The sequence below is a fragment of the Schistocerca piceifrons genome, chromosome 2 (genome assembly GCF_021461385.2).
Source record: "Schistocerca piceifrons isolate TAMUIC-IGC-003096 chromosome 2, iqSchPice1.1, whole genome shotgun sequence".
Lineage (NCBI taxonomy): Eukaryota > Metazoa > Arthropoda > Insecta > Orthoptera > Acrididae > Schistocerca > Schistocerca piceifrons.
The window spans coordinates 204,025,802-204,046,750 of record NC_060139.1 but is presented as its reverse complement, the minus strand read 5'-3'; the positions used below and the strand labels follow the sequence as shown (position 1 = coordinate 204,046,750).

Sequence of the window (20,949 nt, the reverse complement as noted above, 5' to 3'; positions counted from 1 at the left end):
GTCGACAGACACACAAACAAACACAAACATACACACAAAATTCAAGCTTTCGCAACAAACTGTTGCCTCATCAGGAAAGAGGGAAGGAGAGGGAAAGACGAAAGGATGTGGTTTTAAGGGAGAGGGTAAGGAGTCATTCCAATCCCGGGAGCGGAAAGACTTACCTTAGGGGGAAAAAGGGACGGGTATACACTCGCGCACACACACACATATCCATCCACACATATACAGACACAAGCAGACATATACTGCTTGTGTCTGTATATGTGTGGATGGATATGTGTGTGTGTGCGAGTGTATACCCGTCCCTTTTTCCCCCTAAGGTAAGTCTTTCCGCTCCCGGGATTGGAATGACTCCTTACCCTCTCCCTTAAAACCCACATCCTTTTGTCTTTCCCTCTCCTTCCCTCTTTCCTGATGAGGCAACAGTTTGTTGCGAAAGCTTGAATTTTGTGTGTATGTTTGTGTTTGTTTGTGTGTCTGTCGACCTGCCAGCACTTTCATTTGGTAAGTCACATCATCTTTGTTTTTAGATATATTTTTCCTACGTGGAATGTTTCCCTCTATTATAACCAAAGAATATATTTTGATAAAGTAACATTCATTTCTTTCAGCCTTGTGGGTCTGGCAGCTGTGCTTACATGTTTTGCTACCTACATTCATGATTTCCCAACTTTTGGAATTGACCCAGCAGCTAATGTTGTGAAGACTGCAATATTTCTTGGCACTTATATTGGTGGTGTCACCTTCACGTAAGTATGAAATTGTTAGTAAGTATCATAAACTACAGCTTTCCGTGTTTCCTGTTTCAGATTATTTATTTTATAAAATAAATTAAAATACTTCTTAGGATTTAACTGAAATGGTTGCTGCAGATAACTCATTTTACGTGGCATTGCATTTGTTATTAGCAGTAAAGATAAATGTAAGTTGTTGCATTACAAGAAATATCTAATAGTCTGAGCTGAAATGTAATGACATAACTTGAATGGAATGACTTCCTCCATTGGTCATACAGAATGCAACTCATATTTTTCTAACATGATGCCTTGAAAGCCATGGGTAAAGGCAAGCAGGTAGTTGCAGTATTTCTCACTTTCAGAAACCACTTGATTCAGTTCAGTGTCAGTGGTTATTAATGAAAGAGCATTCATAAAGGATCATCAAACAAAATTTATGACTGGATCGAGGATTTCTTGTTTAGCAAGATTGCAGCATATTTTCCCAGATGGGTAGTCATTGACAGATGTAGAAGCAACATTAGGTATGCCTAGGAATGTGTGTCATGACCGTTACTATTCATGTTGTATATTAATGATATGGCAGACAGTATTAATAACAACTAACCACTTTTGCAGATGATGCATTTATCTTCTTATGTATAACTATACCGTAAAAACCTCACAGGTATCCAGATAAAATTTGATAAGATTTCAAAATGACATAAAAGGTAGGCAATTTGCTTTAAAAGTTCAGAAATGAAAAAAACTGCACTTCACAAAATGGAGAAATGTAGTTTCCTATGACTATGTCAATTAATTACAGTTTAAATTAGCCAACTCATTCATAAATCTGGATGTAACAATTTTTGGGGTTTTGAAATGAAATGAATGAATTAGGTTCAATAGTAGGTAAGGCAGATGGCTAAATTAGGTTTATTGTTTGGATGCTGGGAAAATACAACCAGTATAAAACACTTATATGATCAAAATAGAATATTACTCAAGTCTGTGGGATGCATACCAGATAGGACTAACAAGAGATGTTGAATGTATACAAAGAATGGCATCACCAATGATGAAAGGTTTATTTGACTCATGGGAGAGTCCCTCTGAAATGCCGGAAATCCTGAATTGGCATCACTTGAAGAAACATACCAACTATTCTGCAAAACCTATTTCCAAAGTTTCAGCAACCAGTACTAAGTGAAGATGTTGGGGATATACTGCATTTCACTACATACGAGGGCTATGCCGAAAGTCTTTAGCAGAATGTGTGAAAAAAATTTACTTGCAAAAAAACATTTACAACTTTTCAAAATACTCTCCATTAGCATTTATACATTTTTCCATTCTCTGAAACCACTTAGAAAATGTGTCCGTCCAAGCTTCTTTTGGGATGTCACTTAGTGCACTCTCGTACGCTGCAATGGCCTCTTCATCTGATGAAAACCGCTGCCCTCGAATTTTTTCCTTAGTCTTAGGGAACAGAAAGAAGTCACAGGGGGGCAGGTCAGGTGAATAGGGGGGATGGGGTAACACTCGCACTTTTTCCTTCTCCAGAAAGTCCATCGTTCTGGCTGCCCTGTGCGCAGATGCATTGTCGTGATGCAGCAGAAGGTGCCCACTCTTGGACTTCGGATGCTGTGACTTCCATGTGGCGATGACTTTTGGAAGACTATCATTCACATACCATTCAGCATTGACTGTACGATGTGTGTCCGAGGTCACAGAGGTGAGATGCCCGATCTTTGTGAAAAAAACTTGCCACCATCTTTTTTCCAGAGCTCCGACTTCGTCGAACTTTTGTGGGTGGTTCCTCCCCTGGAAAGCACCACACAGAATGCTGTCTCTTTGTTTAAGGTCATAATGGTAGACCCAAGTTTCATCACCTGTGACGATATTGTAGGTGTCTGGGGACTTCCCTCCATTGAATTTTTCGAGCATGAAACGACACCAGTCCACTCTCATCTCCTTTAGGCTTTCTGTCAGGGAATGTGGCACCCAGTGGGCACATCGCTTAGTAAGGCCTAAGTGACTATGAATGATGGTCTGTGCTGCTGTTGATCCAATATTTAGGGCCCCTTCAATGTCGCAAAATGTAAGATGTGGATCTTCTTTGATCATTTTCCTCACAGCATCAATGTTTTCAAGAGTCACAACTGTTGCTGGGCGATCGGGACGAGGTTCATCTTCAATTGACTGCCGACGTCTCCAAAACTCGCGAAACCAATTTCCAACTGTGGTGCTAGAAGGGGAAACTTCACCAAAAACGTGCAGCAAAGAAGAATGGCAGTCTTCCACACTTAAACCCTTTTTATAATCGTAAAAAATCATGGCGCGAAAGTCGAGACGTGACAGCTCCATCCTGCACCATCTCTCACTCAGCACTGCCTGTGCTTTCTTACTGCGCTGTGGGGGGATCACTGCTAGCCAGGGGCTGCGCGCACAGGTCCCGAGGTCGAAAAACATCGCTCCTTCGAATGAAAACAACCCCATTGTCCTCCACCTTACGGTTTACGGAGTGCTAAAAACTTTCGGCATAGCCCTCATATCACTCATATTTAGACCACAAAGTCAAGATTTGACTAATTACAGCATGCACAGACACATTTTATGTAGTCATTCTTCTCATGCTTCTACATAACTGGAATGTTACAATGAAAAGTTCCCTCTTACAAACGGTCCATAGTGGTTTGTAGAATATGGATGTAGATTTCAATACATTCTTTTTGTTGTGATCTTATGTATTGTGTGGTTAACTATCACTTTTTGTAAAGCCATGTGCTACCCTACATCTGCTTGGCCAAAAATGATGACCAACTGTGTAAATGTATTTGGTGTTAGTTAACAATATTATGAAATGGAAAGTTGCTACTCACCATATAGCAGAGATGCTGAGTTACAGATAGGCACAACTAAAAGACTGTCACAAATAAAGCTTTTGGCCAGTAAGGTCTTCGTCAAAAACAGACCAACCACACACACACACACACACACACACACACACACACACACACGACTGCTGCCTCAGGTAACTGAGGTCATTCAGTAACTCATTTAAAATTTTAAACTGTTTGAAATTTGTGTCATTTGTGCATGAACACTGGTCCCAATGGACACTGGTTGTCTCAAAGGTGGAACAACAATGGGAGTTTTGTTACATGTTTGGGATACCTGCTGGTTGGGCAGTTACTCCATGTTATCATTTCCTGGGTCAGAGAAGTGAACTGCTCCATGCAACAGCATACACTGTTACAATGGAAGTGACGTTATGGAATGGAGGTGAACCTTAGTGGTCATTTATTTACAAATCTGCAATAAGTAAACATCTTAAAGAATCAGTGTTAGGTCAATGTATCTTTACTCTTTGATATACCATGGTCGTACGTCGTGTGTGTGTGTGTGTGTGTGTGTGTGTGTGTGTGTGTGTGCCTAGTTACCAAATATAGATGCAGGAATCATGCTGGTCAAATGTGAAAAGTGGACATCACACAGATCTGTTTTTGTTATTCCATTTTTCTTACTTTCACTGGGGAAGAAATCTCATTCATAAAATTCTGAAATGCCAACATTATTATAATTGTTAAGAGTATAATGAGCAAGCATTCTTTGGTTTTGAGTAAGTGTGTAACATCTAGGTTTAGTGTTTGCACTTCTACTTTGTATTAATTACTTTCATGGAAATTCTACATTCATTTATTATCACCATGGTTTTTACAAAGAAGAAAACTTCTGAAAGTTGCATTTATTTCAGACTATGCAAGGGAAAACTGTTTTCTTTTCAGAGGGTCGCTAGTGGCTTATGGCAAACTTCAAGGCTTACTGAATTCAGCACCACTACTATTGCCAGGAAGACATGCTCTGAACTCTGGTCTTCTAGCTGCCAATCTAGGGGCTATGGCAATGTATTTTGCAGATCCTTCGATGAGCACAGGCCTCGCCATGCTGGGTGCAACCACTGCTCTGTCTTCTACTATGGGAGTCACGCTTACAGCAGCAATTGGAGGTGGGTACAGACAACATGCCTTTATTTACTTCATTTAAATATAACATTCAGATTTTCAGAGCAGTTTGTGTACTTTTCTGATTTTTACTTACTGTTCTGACACTGATTGTTGTTTTTAAGTACCTTTACTGCTGTGAATTCAGCCTTGTTTGTTGTTTTTCTGTAATTATGGATCTGTTGTCATAATCATTAACTGGACATTCATTGATATAGGCTGTATTATGGAAGTATTACAAGATGAAAAGTTATCCAAACAGTGCTAAGATGACATTCTGTTTCAGAAAAATTTCACAGTTTGCGTGGTCATCCATTATGATAAAATTAAAATTATTATTATTATCATTATTATTATTATTACAGGATTACAAAGATCAACTAATTAAAATATTTTTCCATATTCCTCTTATCTTCTGCCAAGCCTCTCTATTTAGGGCATCCTCTTCGTGTACACTGTGATGCTCCATTATTTCAATGATGTGATCTTTGCAAGAGTGACATGGTTTGCTACGTTTACATCTGCCAGGTGGTTTCCATTCAGAACTTTTCTTTGGCCACCGGTGTGGCACTTTCAAAAAATGTCCATATCCGTTCAGTGATTCTCTTTCAGTGTTTTCTACCACTTCTTCTTTTGAGGTCAACATTTGAACTGCGTAGTTGTGCTCCATAATATAGAACAGTTTCAGAACCACAAATATTAGGAATCACAGTGTCTTTGTCAAAGTAAAATATGGGATGAAAGAAAGGTTAAAGAAAAAACTCTGTGGAAAGGAAAAAAATCTATCAAAAGCTTTACATACATTTTGTCTTCTTTGCCTTTCTACGTGCCTAAACTGCATTTTTTCATACTTAACCAACTGGTTACAACTCAACATTCAAGGTCTTTCAAATTGTGTTTTGACTGCTCATAACCAGCTTCTTTAAATGTTTCCCATTTCTGGATTTAACATAGTAGAACTTATTGAGCTGCTCCCAGAATGACAAACAATTTCACTGCACACTGGTAAGTTGAAAATGTGTACTGAAGATGTCTTTAGCACAGTGCTTTCCAAAGGGAAGAATGCTCTTCTTGTGACTAATTGTTGAAGCACTGAAACTGTTGTCTGCCAGATGTCTCTTATTTTGATTTGGACGTGAAGCATAATGTGTAAGATCTGTCAGTCAAAGTAGAGTATTTTCTTTCTCATCCATTAGCAACTTATTTCTGGGATCACATTTTTTGTCTGCAGAGATGTTGTACATGACAGCTGTACCTGACATACTATCAGAAAGTGCTACTGAAAATTGTACATAATATTCAAGATTTGTCTCTTGGCAATAATGGTGAAATTTGCCCTTTATAGCTTTTTATAAAATTGATTGTCACTAATTTTTCTAATAATAAACTATGTAGATTGTAATTGTATGAATTTTAAGTTATTTCTATTTTTTTCCTTTGGAGTCATAAATGTGTCAATTATTTGAGATTACATAAAATGTTACTTACTTTTTTCCATTGACTTTACCTACAAACAGGTGCAGACATGCCTGTTGTCATCACTGTTCTCAACAGCTATTCAGGCTGGGCATTGTGTGCTGAGGGCTTCATGCTTAATAACAATCTCATGACAATCGTAGGTGCTCTTATCGGCTCCTCAGGTGCAATTCTTTCATACATTATGTGCAAGGTATGATTTTCAATCTGTTTATAATTATTTAATGCACACATAGTAACACATCATCATTTCTTTGGCATCTGTGAATCAGACTACTCCAGTATGTCAAAAGGAAAATTCACTTGAGGGAACTATAAAGTTATGGGACAGAATTGCTGATCAGTACTTTGTTTAAGGGAGCAAAATTTTACTACTGTTGGTAGACAAACAGAAAAGTACAGACACTAACTTAGCTTTTGGAAAAAAATAGTTCCTTCCTCTGGAAAGTGAGAATGGTAGGTGGAGGAAGATCAAAAAGGTAGGGCATGTCACTCAGATGCCAGGATGAGAGATACACACCTGTTCTGAGGGTGAAAAGAGACACAGCTCAAACTTCATTGTCTCCCTTTGTCCTTACAACTATCAGGTCCCTCCATTTTGGGGTCTGAGTGACCAGACCTTCCTTTTGACTTCCCAAAACTACCCCTCCTTACAGCCTGAGTAAGGAACAATTAATTCAGAAATCTAGGGTATCAGAAATGTACGGAATTTTTTGTTTGTTTATTGGCAGTACTGAAATTTTGCCTCTTTTAAAGTAACTATTGGACAGCAATTCTCCTTCATAATTTTTTAGTTTTCTCAAGTGAATTTCTCTTTTGATACAAAACCAATGTAATTATTATTTTTTATTCTTGTGGGTAAACTTACTTCTTAATATTTCTAATAGAAGTTCTTTTTTCGCAATTTGAGAGTCCTTGTTGCAATATCAGACATAGTAATATAAGAAAAAAATCAATAATCAAAACCTGCACATCTAATAAAGAACTGAAAGGTCTTTGTCATTAGAGACCTCAGCTTTCTGATTAGTGAAAAGTTCAGTTGTTCTGTGTAGTGCCTGATTACTGAGAGATGTACATCAAAGAAAATGCATTTTTTATGAAACCAGCACAATACTTGTGATAAAAAGTGAAATTTCCTTTTTGCAGGCTATGAACAGGTCCCTACCAAATGTAATTCTTGGAGGATATGGTACATCATCAACAGGATCTGGGAAACCAAAAGAAATTACAGGAACACATAGCGAGGTTTCAGTGGACGGTACAGTGGACATGATCAAAAATGCGAAAAATATAATTATTACACCAGGTAAGTAGACTTTAAAAGATGTAACAATCATAGGGCAATTTTCTGTATATTTTCTATACATTGTAATGTGGCAACGAATTTCCTTCTGAGAGATAAAATTATTGTTGTAGGGTATGGTCTGTGTGTGGCCAAGGCGCAATATCCATTGGCTGAGATGGTGTCAATTTTGAAGAAGAAGGGGAAGAAAGTAAGGTTTGGCATCCATCCTGTGGCTGGTAAGTAAATGATAGCTGTTAAGCTATATTTTATCCTCAAATTTCAAACTTTAGGAAATGGGAAAAGTGTTAGTTCTTTATGATTGTAATGCTTGCATTTCAGTTCACAGAAACAAAAAATAGGTTAATTTTCAGTTTTCAGAGCACAATATGGTGGGGCAAGTTCCATGTGTCATCATTATTTTCAGTTGATATCGGATCAATCACACAGTGTTCGTCATTTGTTGCAGTTTTATTTCTAAATATAAGATATTTCATAACTTATTGATGTTATGAAGTGTCTCAATAGTGGAGGTCAAGAATGACCTGATGTGTAAAGTTTCATATGTTTATGATGAGTAATTTATGAATTATTGAGGTAGAGTCATAAATTTCCTGGGCACTGTAAATAGAAGAATACAGTACGTATGTTTTTGGATAGGGTCTGCCTTCAGCAAAACACAATTTTGTTTTTTTAACCCAAGCATGTTTCTCTGCAGTTGCAGCATCTTCAGTGGGCTTTTATTTTTTATCTGTTAAAGATATAGAGTGTTCTTTGCTGTTTGTATACATCATACATATTTGAAAAAAACATGTAAATTATGAATTCATTTATGTGTTTTTTTTTCAAATATCTGTAATTAAGATTTAAAAAGTAATAGATACATGTATACTAACAGCAAGGAACACTCTTTAACAGATGAAAAATAAAAGCCCACTGAAGGTGCTGCAACTGCAGTGAAACATGTTTGGGTTAAAAAAAAATATGTTTTGCCAAAGGCGGACCCTGTCCAGAAACATACGTATTGTTAAAGCAAACATGGAAAAAAAGAGCTTCAACCCCAGGAAGAATACAGGATATAGACCTGACATTTTACATGGGTTTCATGTTCAGAGAAAACACCACCCTCAATGACAAAGTAGAATCAATCAATTATTTTTAGAGATTATTGTATATTTTGTATTTTATTGCTTTGAAAGCTTAATACACTCTGAATTAAGTGGCAGAAATTGTTTTGTTTTAGACTTGATACTTTGGAACAATTTCATATAAACATATCTTGATGCTGTATCAAGTAACATCATTTTAGAGTAAATACACTGGTGACAACATAAAATTTTATTATTTTTCTTCAAGTGGCCACATTCATAGTGCTTTAATTTTTGACCAAGAGTGGTAAACTCTATTCAGCTTCATCGAGCAAGCAATTTTCTCCTTAGGAAACATTATCAGATGAAAATGAATATCAAATTTGGTTAAGATAATTTTCATTTTTGTTAGAAGTGATAGGGTTGGCACAATAAATTCTCTTGGTATGTGTTCTTGATAAAGTTGTGATCAGTTAATGTTCTTTTTACATTATTCTTTGAAATAACTTCCATTAGCTTTAATTAACTCTGAAGTTTTATGGCATGACTGAGTACGAACATGTGGCCTGAGCAGATAATGGGCTCTACCTGAAAACTATAGACTTCCCAAGGACTTCTATTTTAATTTGTCATTGACAATGGAAATTACTGGATAGAATAATATGTAAAATAAAGGAAAGGCACCACTCACCTATAGCTGACTGATTTGTGTCACATACAATCATGCAACAGAAGGCAGTATTTACACTGACTCTTGAGTTTTTGCACTTTCTCTGGTAAAAGTGCATATATTCACACACACAACATCAGAGACATCCAAATGCACACTCCTGCAGCTGCTGTGAGACTGGTTGTTGTTTATTGGTGTCAGTTGCCTGGACAGATGGAAGTGGGGAGGGGGTGGGGATGGATACACAAGGCAAGGGGGAGGGAAAGAAGAGTGGTGGGAGAAGGCAGTACATGGCCTGAATGGGGAATGAGTGGTGTAGGCGGAAGAGAGAAGGGAAATGGTAGGTTGAGGTGGGGAAACAGGTCAACAAAGGTTCAGGCCAGGGGGATTGTGAGTGTGCAGGATATGCCATAGAGAAAAATCCCATCTGCATATTTCACAGAAACTGGAGCTGGAAGGGAGTATCCAAATGGCTATGTTGCAATGCTCAGCACATTTGGCAACTGGATGGCCAAGTTTGTAGTTAGCCACAGTATGGATTGGCTATTCATGCTGCTTTCACACATGCTCTTGCCATTTATAGTGTGGGAAATGACTGACTGGAATGCGGTAAGAGGAGGTGGTTGGTTATATGGGACAGGTCTTACACCTAGGTTGGTCACAAGGCAATGACCCATGAGATGCAGAACTGAAATAGGGATGAACAAGGATATTTTGTAGGTTGGGTGGGTGGTGGAACACAGCTTTGGGCGATGTTGGTAGTATTTTGGATAGGATAGCCATCATCTCAGGAAATGGGGAGGTAGTCGGAGGCCTGGTGAAGGATGTGGTTGAGCTTTTCAAGTCCAGGGTGATGCTGGATGATCAGAAGAGAGCTGGTTGGTCGTTGATTAATAAGTTTACTGGTGTAAGAGAAGGAGATGGCATGGGAGAGCTGTGTATGATTTCTTCACCACACTCCCCACTGACAACAGTCAACCAAAACCCCACAAACAACCTTGTTTAAAACAGTTCCAACCTCCATACAGCTATTATCCTCCTCCCCTTCCACCCAGTCATCCTGGGGTAATCTTCCATGTGTTATTCACTCCTAAGTTGGCAGTTGGCAGCCGTGGACGATGGATGCACTGAAGCGCTCGTACATAAACAACAGTGGTGGAGTAGTCTTAAAGAGTTGTCTTGAATACACTGCAGTGCTCTCCATAACTTCTGGATTGTGTTTTGCTTAATATCATTGTTGTAAATATCCTGTTTGTTAGACTTTTCATACATTTCATGTCTTCCATGATTTAAAATGTACATTTAGGGAAAATTAGTGGTGTGTTTACAACCAAGTGTTAACTTCTGCTCACTGTATAATCATTATGTGTTGCTTTGGATCCATTACAGTCCTTTGAATAATATCCTGATAGCATCAGTTTAAGAGTGGTGTTAGAAAATATGGCGCTTTTATAGTTTTTGTCTAGTGTTTGATACTATTTTTGTTCAATGAACTTTGATTTTGTTGCTATGCATCTGCCTGATGCCTGGAAGTTGGCTGCACAACTCACCAAAAGACAAGTTTTTACTGATTAGTACTTCATTACAATTTAAATGTGTTGTAGTGCTTTTTAGTTTACTGTAAGGGTAGAGTCATGTGTGACAGATGTGTATGTTGCCATAAGTTAATTGGTATGGGAGAAATGTGGGTTTGTGTTTCACTGGGGAGAATGCAGTAGGGAAGCTAAAGAAGTGTCAAATGAGGGTCTTTCCTGGAGTTGTAGATTATGTAACGAGGCAAGAAAATTGTGGAACAGGGACGGAAGATTTGTGCCCTCCAGGCAGAATTAGAAACAGCATATTTTGAATTAGATAGGTTCAAAGGGGAAAGAGATTGTGGGAGCTGGGAGAAGGTGATCAGCAATAGGAAAAAGGAGAAAATCTCAGAAATCAAATTCCGGTCAGTAGCAATCAGTTTAACTTGTTTCCGAAGTAGGGCAAGTTATTGAGTTTACTAGGGTAAAGCAGACTTGTAGGAATGACTTTTTAGGCTAAGTCTGTAGAAAAGTCACTTAGAAGGAAAAGAGTCTTGCTGCTAGGGAGCAGTCATGGGAGAGATGAGGCCAACTGCTGTTACTTAGAAGGAAGAGAGTCTTGCTGCTAGGGAGCAGTCATGGGAGAGATGTGGCCAATTGCTACAGGAAAAGCTAGGCAAAGAATACCAAGTCACAAGCATCATGAAACCTAGTGCCCAGCTTAGCTAGGTGACAGAGAACATAGTGGACTTGAGTAGAGATTTCTATGATGAGGCTAAAGTACTTTAATAGGAGGAGCAGGAAACAGCCTGGCTGTCAGCTTAGAATATAGCATTAAAAGTGACCTATAGGAAGTAGGATCAATTTCAATGATGAAATCTTCTTGGGTGATCAGCTGAGTGGCAGTGTCGTATTGTTCTGATGTTTCACTGAGTTTTGTGCCCATCATCTTCAAGTGAAGTCATTGTTAAATGGTTCTCTGAAAATGGACTCTCCCCAAATTTTGGAAAAACACACTAAATTCAGTTCTATATAGCCATAATGACAATTGATGTAACAAATAAGCAGGAGTCAATGAATCAGGTCAAATGCTCCAAATATTTGAGTGTACATACTGATGAATACTTGAACTGGAAGAAGCATGTTACTAAGCCTCTCAAACAGTTGAGTTCAGGTACTTTTGTTCTTCAAATAATTGCTAATCTTGGAAAAAAAGTAGAGCCTCCTGACATATTTGTTTCCACTCAAGAATGTCATATGGAATAATTTTTTGGGGTAACTCATCACTTATAAAGAAATATATTGATTGCACAAAAGGAAACAATAAGAATAATATGTGGTGTTCACCCATGGATGTCATGTAGGTACCTCTTCAAGGAGCTAGATATTTTAACTACACTGTCACAATACATAAATTTGCTAATGAACTTCATCATAAATAATCCATGAAAGTCTGAGAAAAACTGTGATGTACATGCCTACAACACTCTGGAGAAAAATGAGCTTCATTATCCATTGTTAAAGCTGTCAGTGACTTTGACTTAGAGAGGAATTCAATATGCAGCAACAAAAATTCTTGCTCATTTGTCTAATAACATAAAATGTCTGACAGGTAGCAAAGCAAGTTTTAAATATAATTTAAAATTATTTCTCCTGGACAACTCCTTCTATTCCAGTGACAAATTTCTACTTAAAAACTAGTAGCCATTAAAAAAAAGTTCAGTGTAGTTGAATTAGTAGGACTAAAAATAATAATGTGCTCATTAATGTAATCGTGTAAACTGACTCATCATTCATATGATCTATGCAATATGAAGCTAACTAAATGAAGCTAAACTAACCTGGAAACACCTTCCTTTCCTAATTCCCTATCCAGTGAGTCCAACATTCTTTATAGGGAACACAAAGCTATCTTTAACCTAAAAACTAGACCTTGACATGTTTGGAAGAAAGGGACCGCAAGTCAGTACTAGAATAGTTTGAAGCAAGCCTGAAGCACTTGTATGAAGATCCTGATACATCAGAATTCGGACAGCATTTTCTAAATGTTTATGGTAATCAAAAAGAAATGTGGGCATATTGTTACAGGCTGCACTCTGGTGTTCAAACTAAAATGCACATCGAATGAAACATGTTGCAAAACCATTAAATACATTTACTTTCATAGCAAACACGTGAAATGCTGTGACAAAGTTATTTATGCAATTAGGAATTTCGTCAGAGACAAGATTGTCCACCAACTAATCACCATGCATAAACGCAAGGTAACGTCTAAGCTGTTTCATCCTCGGAAGAATTGTCAGTCTATTTTCATAATTTCAACTGTTCTTGGTTCTGAAGTTGGTGACTCTTGGGAAGTTGTGTCTTCCTCCAAAGTAAAGGAGATAGTCAGCATCTGACAAGTCATAATCATGTGAGTTTAAAATCTTGTGCACTGATTACATGGAATGTATTCACCAACACACATGTGGTTGTCCTGATTCAGCAATCAAGTGGACCATGTGTAAAACATTTTCACTTGATATGCCAGATGAAAAAAGTAGCTCTTTTGAAAATAGGGTGGGTAAAAAAAGCCAGCCGGCCGGAGTGGCCGAGCAGTTCTAGGCGCTTCAGTCTGGAACCGCGTGACCGCTACGATCACAGGTTCGAATCCTGCCTCGGGCTTGGATGTGTGTGATGTCCTTAGGTTAGTTAGGTTTAAGTAGTTCTAAGTTCTAGGGGACTGATGACCTCAGATGTTAGGTCCCATAGTGCTCAGAGCCATTTGAACCATTTTTTTGATAAAAAAGCTGACAGTGATAAATTAATGATGAACGTGGATGTAACCTGTGAGGAAAAGGCAGTGACACAATAATATTAAAAATACAGACACTTCACTGCTGTGGAACAGCGAGAAATAATAAGTTGTGCAGATAACTAAATTAATTAAGAGACCTGAGTGATTACATTTAGTGGCTGTATTTGGAGTTAAAGTTTTGCGATGCTTTTTGCGAACACAAGTAAATGTGCGATACTTTTTATGGACACAAGTTAAATGAACTGTCAGAAAATTCTGTGTAGTTTATTCAGTTGTTCACACATTGGAAGTAAATCCTGCCTGGACCACTGTGAATTGGAACAATAAGGTATGTTGGAATACATATTTTTTTCATAGAAGTTTTCAAAGCATAAAATGAATATTTTAGGGTGTAAATACCATCCAACTGGCCATTTTATACAGTGTGCACCTGCGAGACTTTTTGTGGAGCCACTTTATGTTGCTCTCCAGTTGCTTAGATTTTTGAGGTAGTGCACATGATGAACAACTGTTTCCTGACTGTAGACTCGTTTTTAATGGTTATTATAGTGCAATTGACAAGTATAAGGTGTTAAAGCAGTTTGTACTCTCATCATTTGAAAAAAGTGTAACTTTTGATTAGTTAGTCATGGGAAAGACGAAACAGTAGTGCGACAGGAAGTCTCCCAAGTGTGCGTGCCCCAAAGGTGGATTCACACTTGCTGGAACGTCACAGTCATGTTTTTCGTCAACAGTCAGTGGGCATTCACACTACACGGCATGTCAACGTTGAAAGAACGTAATGATGTTACAGGGTTCATAAAATACTTGGCAGAGGTGCTATTTCATAATTCATGGTAGATCATCAGGAAATGCCTAAAATTAGTTCAAAGCAGTTTGCAATGATTATCGTTGCACTTGATAATGAGGAACAGAGAGAAAAAAGAGTCTAGGTTAGAAAAATGTTGAAAGATTGAGACAGTTAAGGAGAGTTCCACACTCTCTACAAGGAGCTGGAAGAAGAGAAGTCATTGTTCTATATATGTTTCAGAATGTCTAAACAACAATTTTGGTGACCTGTTAAGCAAGATACAAATGTAAATTACAAAGAGAAATTCAAGATTTGGGTGTCCAATATCACCTCGACAGAAGCTGATGGTTTGCCTATGGTATGGCTAGATGGGATGTTTTTAGCATACTTGAACTATGTTTACATGTATGTCTGCTACCTCCTGTTCATCGTTAATTTATTATGGATCTTATTTTAAACTTCTGTATGCCACATCAGCTTTATTCCTGGTTTTTATTGTTGCTATTCCACTGGAAAAATTGTGAGTAAAGCACATTGAGAAAGCTTCGTATCGTTTACTTTGCAATGGATTCCTTCAGTGTATAAAATAAAATATTCTAACTTAGTATTGTCTTCCAATACATATTAAGATCTTTTTGCAATATCAGTCAGTGGGGAATACTTTCATATTAGTTCACATTGTGTACTTAATGTAACAGTTGCTCACCAAGTAGGCTACGCTATGGCCCGTCAAAACGTTCTTTCCAAGAAACCTGACATGACGTGCCAAAGACGTTCCATTAATGGCGTGTGTTAACGCCAAATTGGAACTACAGAGGAGAATCTCTTGATGTGACGGTGAAGTTCCGTCAAGTGTGAATCCACCGTAAAGCAGCTCGCAGCACCATTGGCAGCAAGTATGGATCGATTTCTGACAGACGTGGTAACTCCATCTTGCTGTGTATATGCAGAAATAGTAAGTTTCAGTTTCAGTTTATTAACCATTGACCACTTACAGCAGAATAGGTCTGAACATTAAATATACAATTAACAATGACTTTACAGTAAAGTTTTTACAATTTAATTCCTTTTCTTTTAGGAATATTCTTATATACTAATGTCAATGATTATTTCAAAATATTCTGCTATCTTATAAAATGGGCGTTTGAGTAACCAGTCATAAACCTTATGTTTGAAAATATTACTGGTCAGTGACTGAGCAGATGCTGGAAGCTTGTTGAAGAGTTTTAAACTCATTATTTTGTGTGAGTTTGCAGTTTTTGTGAGTCTTTGTCTTGGTATGTCAAAGTCCAGTTTGCCTCTGGTGTTGTGGGGATGTATGTTCTCTCTGGCCTCGAACTCACTTAAGTTGCTTTTGCCATAAAGCAGTGCTGTGTAGATGTATAGATTCACAACAGTTAATATCATGTGCTTGATAAAGAGGGGGCGGCAGTGTTCCTTGGGCTTAACTTTGCTCATTATTCTGATTACTTTTTTTTTTTGAATTTTCAGAATTTCACTGACAAAGCAAGAATGTACCCATAACAATAGGCTGTAGGAAATGTGTGACTGAAAGAGGCCAAAATATACCACCTTTAGATACTCATCAGGGACTACATCCGTCAGTCTCCAGATGAGATAACACACTCTTGCTATTTTCTTGCAGATATGGCTAATGTGTACCTCCCAGTTTAATTTTGAATCAATGTGGAATCCTAACAATTTTATTGATTTGCTTTCAACAGCTGTAGTTAAACCCAGAATTAGTTCTTGTGTTTTATCAGGATTACACAGGAGTTCATTAGAAGAAAACCAATCCATTACTAGTTCTAGTTTTTCCTGTATTGCTTGATGCAGTTCTGTTGTGTCATGGTGTGTATTGAGCAATGTTGTATCATCTGCATAACACACAATTGAATTTGCTCCTACATGGTAAGTCATTAATTGCAATGATGAACAGAAAAGGACCTAGGACCGAGCCCTGAGGCACTCCAGTCCGAACTTCCTTCAGTGAGGAGCATCTATTTTTAATTGATACAAACTGTCTCCTGTTACTTAAGTATGATTCGATTACATCCAAAGGTGGTTTGTGTATGCCATAAAGTTCCAGGGGATGAACCAGAAATTTACTGTGGAGCAGCCACTTCTCTTTCATGATGGAAGAAGACTTGGCTCTGAAAGGTTGTTACAATGTTACATTAATGCATCTGATGTGCCTCTGAAACTGTTGTTGCTATTATATTCTAGTAAATAGGTAATGTGTGTAAGTTTTACATCTGGGAAGATTAGAAGTGAAGCTAATGATTCTGTTACTTATAATGTGCACAATTAATTGTATTTTGTGTGTCACAATTCCAGTGGTAATATTTACATTGCAGAGCAGCAGGATTTGTGGTTTGTGCATAAGTGCTCACTCCACAGTATGCACAGAATGACCTATAAACTGAAAAGTGCTTTCCTTGTTAATAGGTCGCATGCCAGGCCAGTTAAATGTGCTTTTGGCAGAGGCTGGTGTTCCATATGATGACGTACTAGAGATGGAAGAGATCAATGATGATTTTCCGGAGACTGATCTTGTACTTGTCATTGGTGCTAATGATACTGTAAACAGTGCAGCTGAAGATGATCCAAATTCTATAATAGCTGGTATGCCTGTCTTGAGAGTGTGGAAAGCTGATCAGGTTAGTTATCAAGTGAATTTTGCACAATAATAAGAAATAATCATTAACATGAAGTGTAAGCTGTTTTTCTTTACAGTATTGTGTTTCAGCTGGGAATGTGTGTGAAAAAAGTTATTGTGGTCACCATATTTTGCTTTTCTCCATTACTTTACAAAATTAGTATAGATAATGTTTTTTCTGCATTGCTATACATAAATTAAGTTATTTTGTCTTGCCCTGTTGATAGTCACAATACTACAAAAAGAATAGTTGTTACTTACCATGTAGCAGAGATACTGAGTCGCAGATAGCACAGCAAAACGACTATTGGAAAGTGAACTTTCGGCCAACAAGATCCTCGGTGGACATGGACAAAACACACACACACACACACACACACACACACACACACACACACAACCACAGTCTCTCACTGCTGAGGCTGCCCAGATGCCCAGAGACTGTAGTCTTGTGTGTGTGTGTGTGTGTGTGTGTGTGTGTGTTGTCTGTTTACGACAAAGACCTTGTTGTGCCTATCTGCGACTCGGCATCTCCACTAAATGGTGAGTAGCAGCTATTCTTTTCTTAATATTGTTATGTTCCATCTTGGTTTTTCCATTGTTTGATTCTGCCTGTTGATAGAATATTTTAAGCCAACAACCAATTTATAAAGTTGAATAGCATCAAGTCTTTTGAATAAATAGTTAATTGTTGATAAATTGTCTAGAAGTTATAATGGTGGAAACTACTGTGTAATTAGAAGACAAACCTCTCATGATCATGGTCAGGTGTTGTCATCAATCATGAAAAAAGCATATGCAGAGAAAAAAGTGAGAACCAGAAACACTGAAAAAAATCTTTGAGGTTATGTCTACTCTATACAGCATCATTGACATTTTATAAAATCCTTTGTATATACAGTCAAACCTTGATAGAACAGTATTCATTTATAGCAGGGTTATTGTTATAATGAGGTTCTGTTAGGGGATTATTACTAGAGTACTGTACTTTAAAGGTCAGTATATACAGTACTGTAGTACTTTTTTGACAAGAAACTTCATTAAAAGACAAATAATCAAACACATTTTGTTCACTCCATTTGTTAGTAGAGTTTCTTACACTTGTGTTTAGAAAAACTCCCTTGTTTTCCTTAGTTTTTTTTCCTTTAATGATTCTCTTGTAAATATTGTTGTTATTTCCCCTAAAGCAATCAATTGTTTGGCTGGAACACTGGGGATTTAAGGTGCTATTTGATGAATAGTTTCAAACTGATTTACTAGCTCTATCAGAGGTGGAAGGATATGCAATTATCACATCACTGTCATTGTCAGAATCTTCAGTAGGCAAATTACACTTTAACTCTTTGATGATAGATTTGTCAGTGTGTGCTTCAAACACAGATATCTCGTCATCCACTGACACATTCAACTACTGATATGTCTATGGTTTTATCAGTTAACTGCTGAATACATCTCAAGATCATTTTGAACATCATCTTGCATTTTTCTGTCTGCCACAACATTCTCACCAACAGCTTTGCTTTTGGATATACCTGCTTTTTTCCAGCAGTTCACAATCACATTCAGCACTACACTGTTCCAGGAACTAGCAGTCATGTCACAAGCCTACTTCTTGTTGAACTGTAGAGAATTCCCACCTTTCTTTCAATGTTTGCAGTTGCATGTTGGACTAGAATGGTATTTTGTCTTGCAGTTCTTAATTATGCCCATGTCTAGTGTCCTAAGGGACAAAGTACAGTTTAGGGAGAAGTAGCTTAGATCTATATCCTTCAACACTGGTATTCTGTTGTGGCCATTGCAATTATCCACCAGATATGGAATTTTATTATTTTTCCTTGCCATCTCTTTATCAAGCAAAATCAGCCATATGCTAAACAGAGCAGATATCATCCATGCTTTCCAATTTGTCTTGCAATTGACTGGAATAAAAAAAATCCTATTTAGAATAATGAAAAAAATATATAAAATTAATTTGACAGAATACTGTACTGTATTTGCTCTCTTTGCATGCTCATAACATTGTAGCTGAAGATACTGAATCATCTACCAAAATAAGGGAAGGTAAAATAAAATGTATGTCCTCTTATCTGGTAAGCTTCTTACATTTTGTAAGCATCAGGGATTTGTTGATCACCACTGGTGTTGATTTCTGTGTCCCTGACGCATTGCTGCAGAGAAGAACCATTAGATGTACTTTAGACTGCTTTCCTCCTTTACATTTTTCTCCTCTAAAGGCAATTGTCTTTTCTGGCATCAGTTGGTAAAAATCCCATTTCATCTGCATTGCATATGTTTTCAGGACTGTATTTTTTTACCAGTTTACACTTGTGTTTTTACACCAACTTTCTGCATCACCTAAACGTGCCAGTTTTTCTTTGCTGGAAATGACTTTAAAAAACGATACCATGTCCCTCCTTAAATCTCTACAACCATCTGTTACTTGCTTTAAAATTAGAACTGCCAAGCAACTTAGTGAAATTGAAGGATTTTTGACATATCAATTGTCCATTAATTGGTATGCTCTACAAACATGTCTCATTAAACCACTGCAGTGTAGCACTATCCACATCATTGTCAGCAGCAGCTGTCTTCGTTCTTGTTCTTGAAGGGCTAAACTTGTCCCTAGAAAACATTGATTTGCAAGTATGTACTTCCTCACCATGTCGACCTCTTTCAGTCTGTTATCGATGTCTTCGAAAACCTCCATTTTTGTCTCTAATCTTATCTGTTTGAGTTTCAGCCATTGTCTATATCTTATTAGCCAACTACAAAGTGTATTTACATCAACTTAAAAACATTTCATAGATTACAAAAAGAAAGGAAATGAAATGTGTATGAGCCCAACAAACACTTCTGACTGCAACTCAAGCTCAACAATGTACAGACCAATACACTTAACACTGCTTCAGACACGGAGCTGTGTGACTCTATTTGCCGAGAGAGTGAACAAATGATATATACCAGTATGGTCAGATTCTAAGAAGCAGAAAATAGTAAGATCCACAAAACTTTGTCTTCATTGTAGTAGATTGTTGCAAAAATTACTTAATCATTGTAATGAGGGGTAATTAACATCATACATGTAGGAAATAAGTCGGGGCCATGTAAAATTATTGCTGTACTCGGTTTATCATTCTACTGGCAGTCTTTGTACGGAGGTTTGACTGTATTTACATAAGTGTTTGAAGAAAATATATTCTATTGTATGATTACTTTCGTAGGTTGTTGTCATGAAGCGATCACTTGGTGTGGGGTATGCTGCTGTTGACAACCCCATTTTCTACAATCCAAACACATCAATGTTGCTTGGAGATGCAAAGAAGATGTGTGATGCTCTTCTTACCAAATTAAAAGAGGAGTATGAGAAGAGCTAGGGTACTCCAGAGCAATAAATCCGGCAGAAGTGAACTGTGGGTATCATGTGGTTACAATATTGTGCCAATAATCTGTACCTGCATATTCTTCATATTCCATCCCTTGTATCTGAGGGTCTTACTATTTTGTGATATTTAATGATCGTTCTCCAAGTGAAAAGTATTTTTGAACATATTGACATTATACAAGAACTGCATTTGGTTGATATAGGTACAAATAAAATTTGGGTAGAACACTTTACATGAGGATGAATTTTAGGTTCTGTTTTTTTTTTTGTACATTGTGCAATCATATGTTTGTATTAATATTTGTCACTGTGTATAAACACATTGGACCATGTGATCAAAGAATAAGATACTGGAACACTATATACGATTGTGAAAAAGAAAGTAGGCTTTTTGTTCGATATAAATCATTTGTAAAACAGTGATGTGTGGAAGAATATGACACTATACAATGTAAAATATTGATTCTTTATTTATTGCCTTAATTTTATATAATGTAGATCAGAGCAGTATTTTACAGTGTACTTGTAACATGTTGTCTGTCCATGTGTCCACTCTTGTTGCTACATT

General features: G+C 37.3%; 1 protein-coding gene across 2 annotated transcripts in view; it reads left to right on the top strand.

Annotated features, from left to right (window-relative positions):
• The window catches only part of LOC124774957 (NAD(P) transhydrogenase, mitochondrial-like), a 256,108-nt gene extending 235,465 nt beyond the window's left edge, over positions 1–20,643 (top strand). For both annotated transcript variants that reach the window (XM_047249674.1, XM_047249673.1), the window contains exons 13-19: positions 615–752; positions 4,508–4,728; positions 6,241–6,392; positions 7,346–7,505; positions 7,616–7,720; positions 16,789–17,000; positions 20,221–20,643. In XM_047249674.1, the coding sequence (XP_047105630.1) occupies positions 615–752; positions 4,508–4,728; positions 6,241–6,392; positions 7,346–7,505; positions 7,616–7,720; positions 16,789–17,000; positions 20,221–20,373 (1,141 nt within the window). In that variant the 3' untranslated portion in view covers positions 20,374–20,643. The remainder of the gene's footprint in view (positions 1–614; positions 753–4,507; positions 4,729–6,240; positions 6,393–7,345; positions 7,506–7,615; positions 7,721–16,788; positions 17,001–20,220) is intronic.
• Positions 20,644–20,949: the final 306 nt, after the last annotated feature.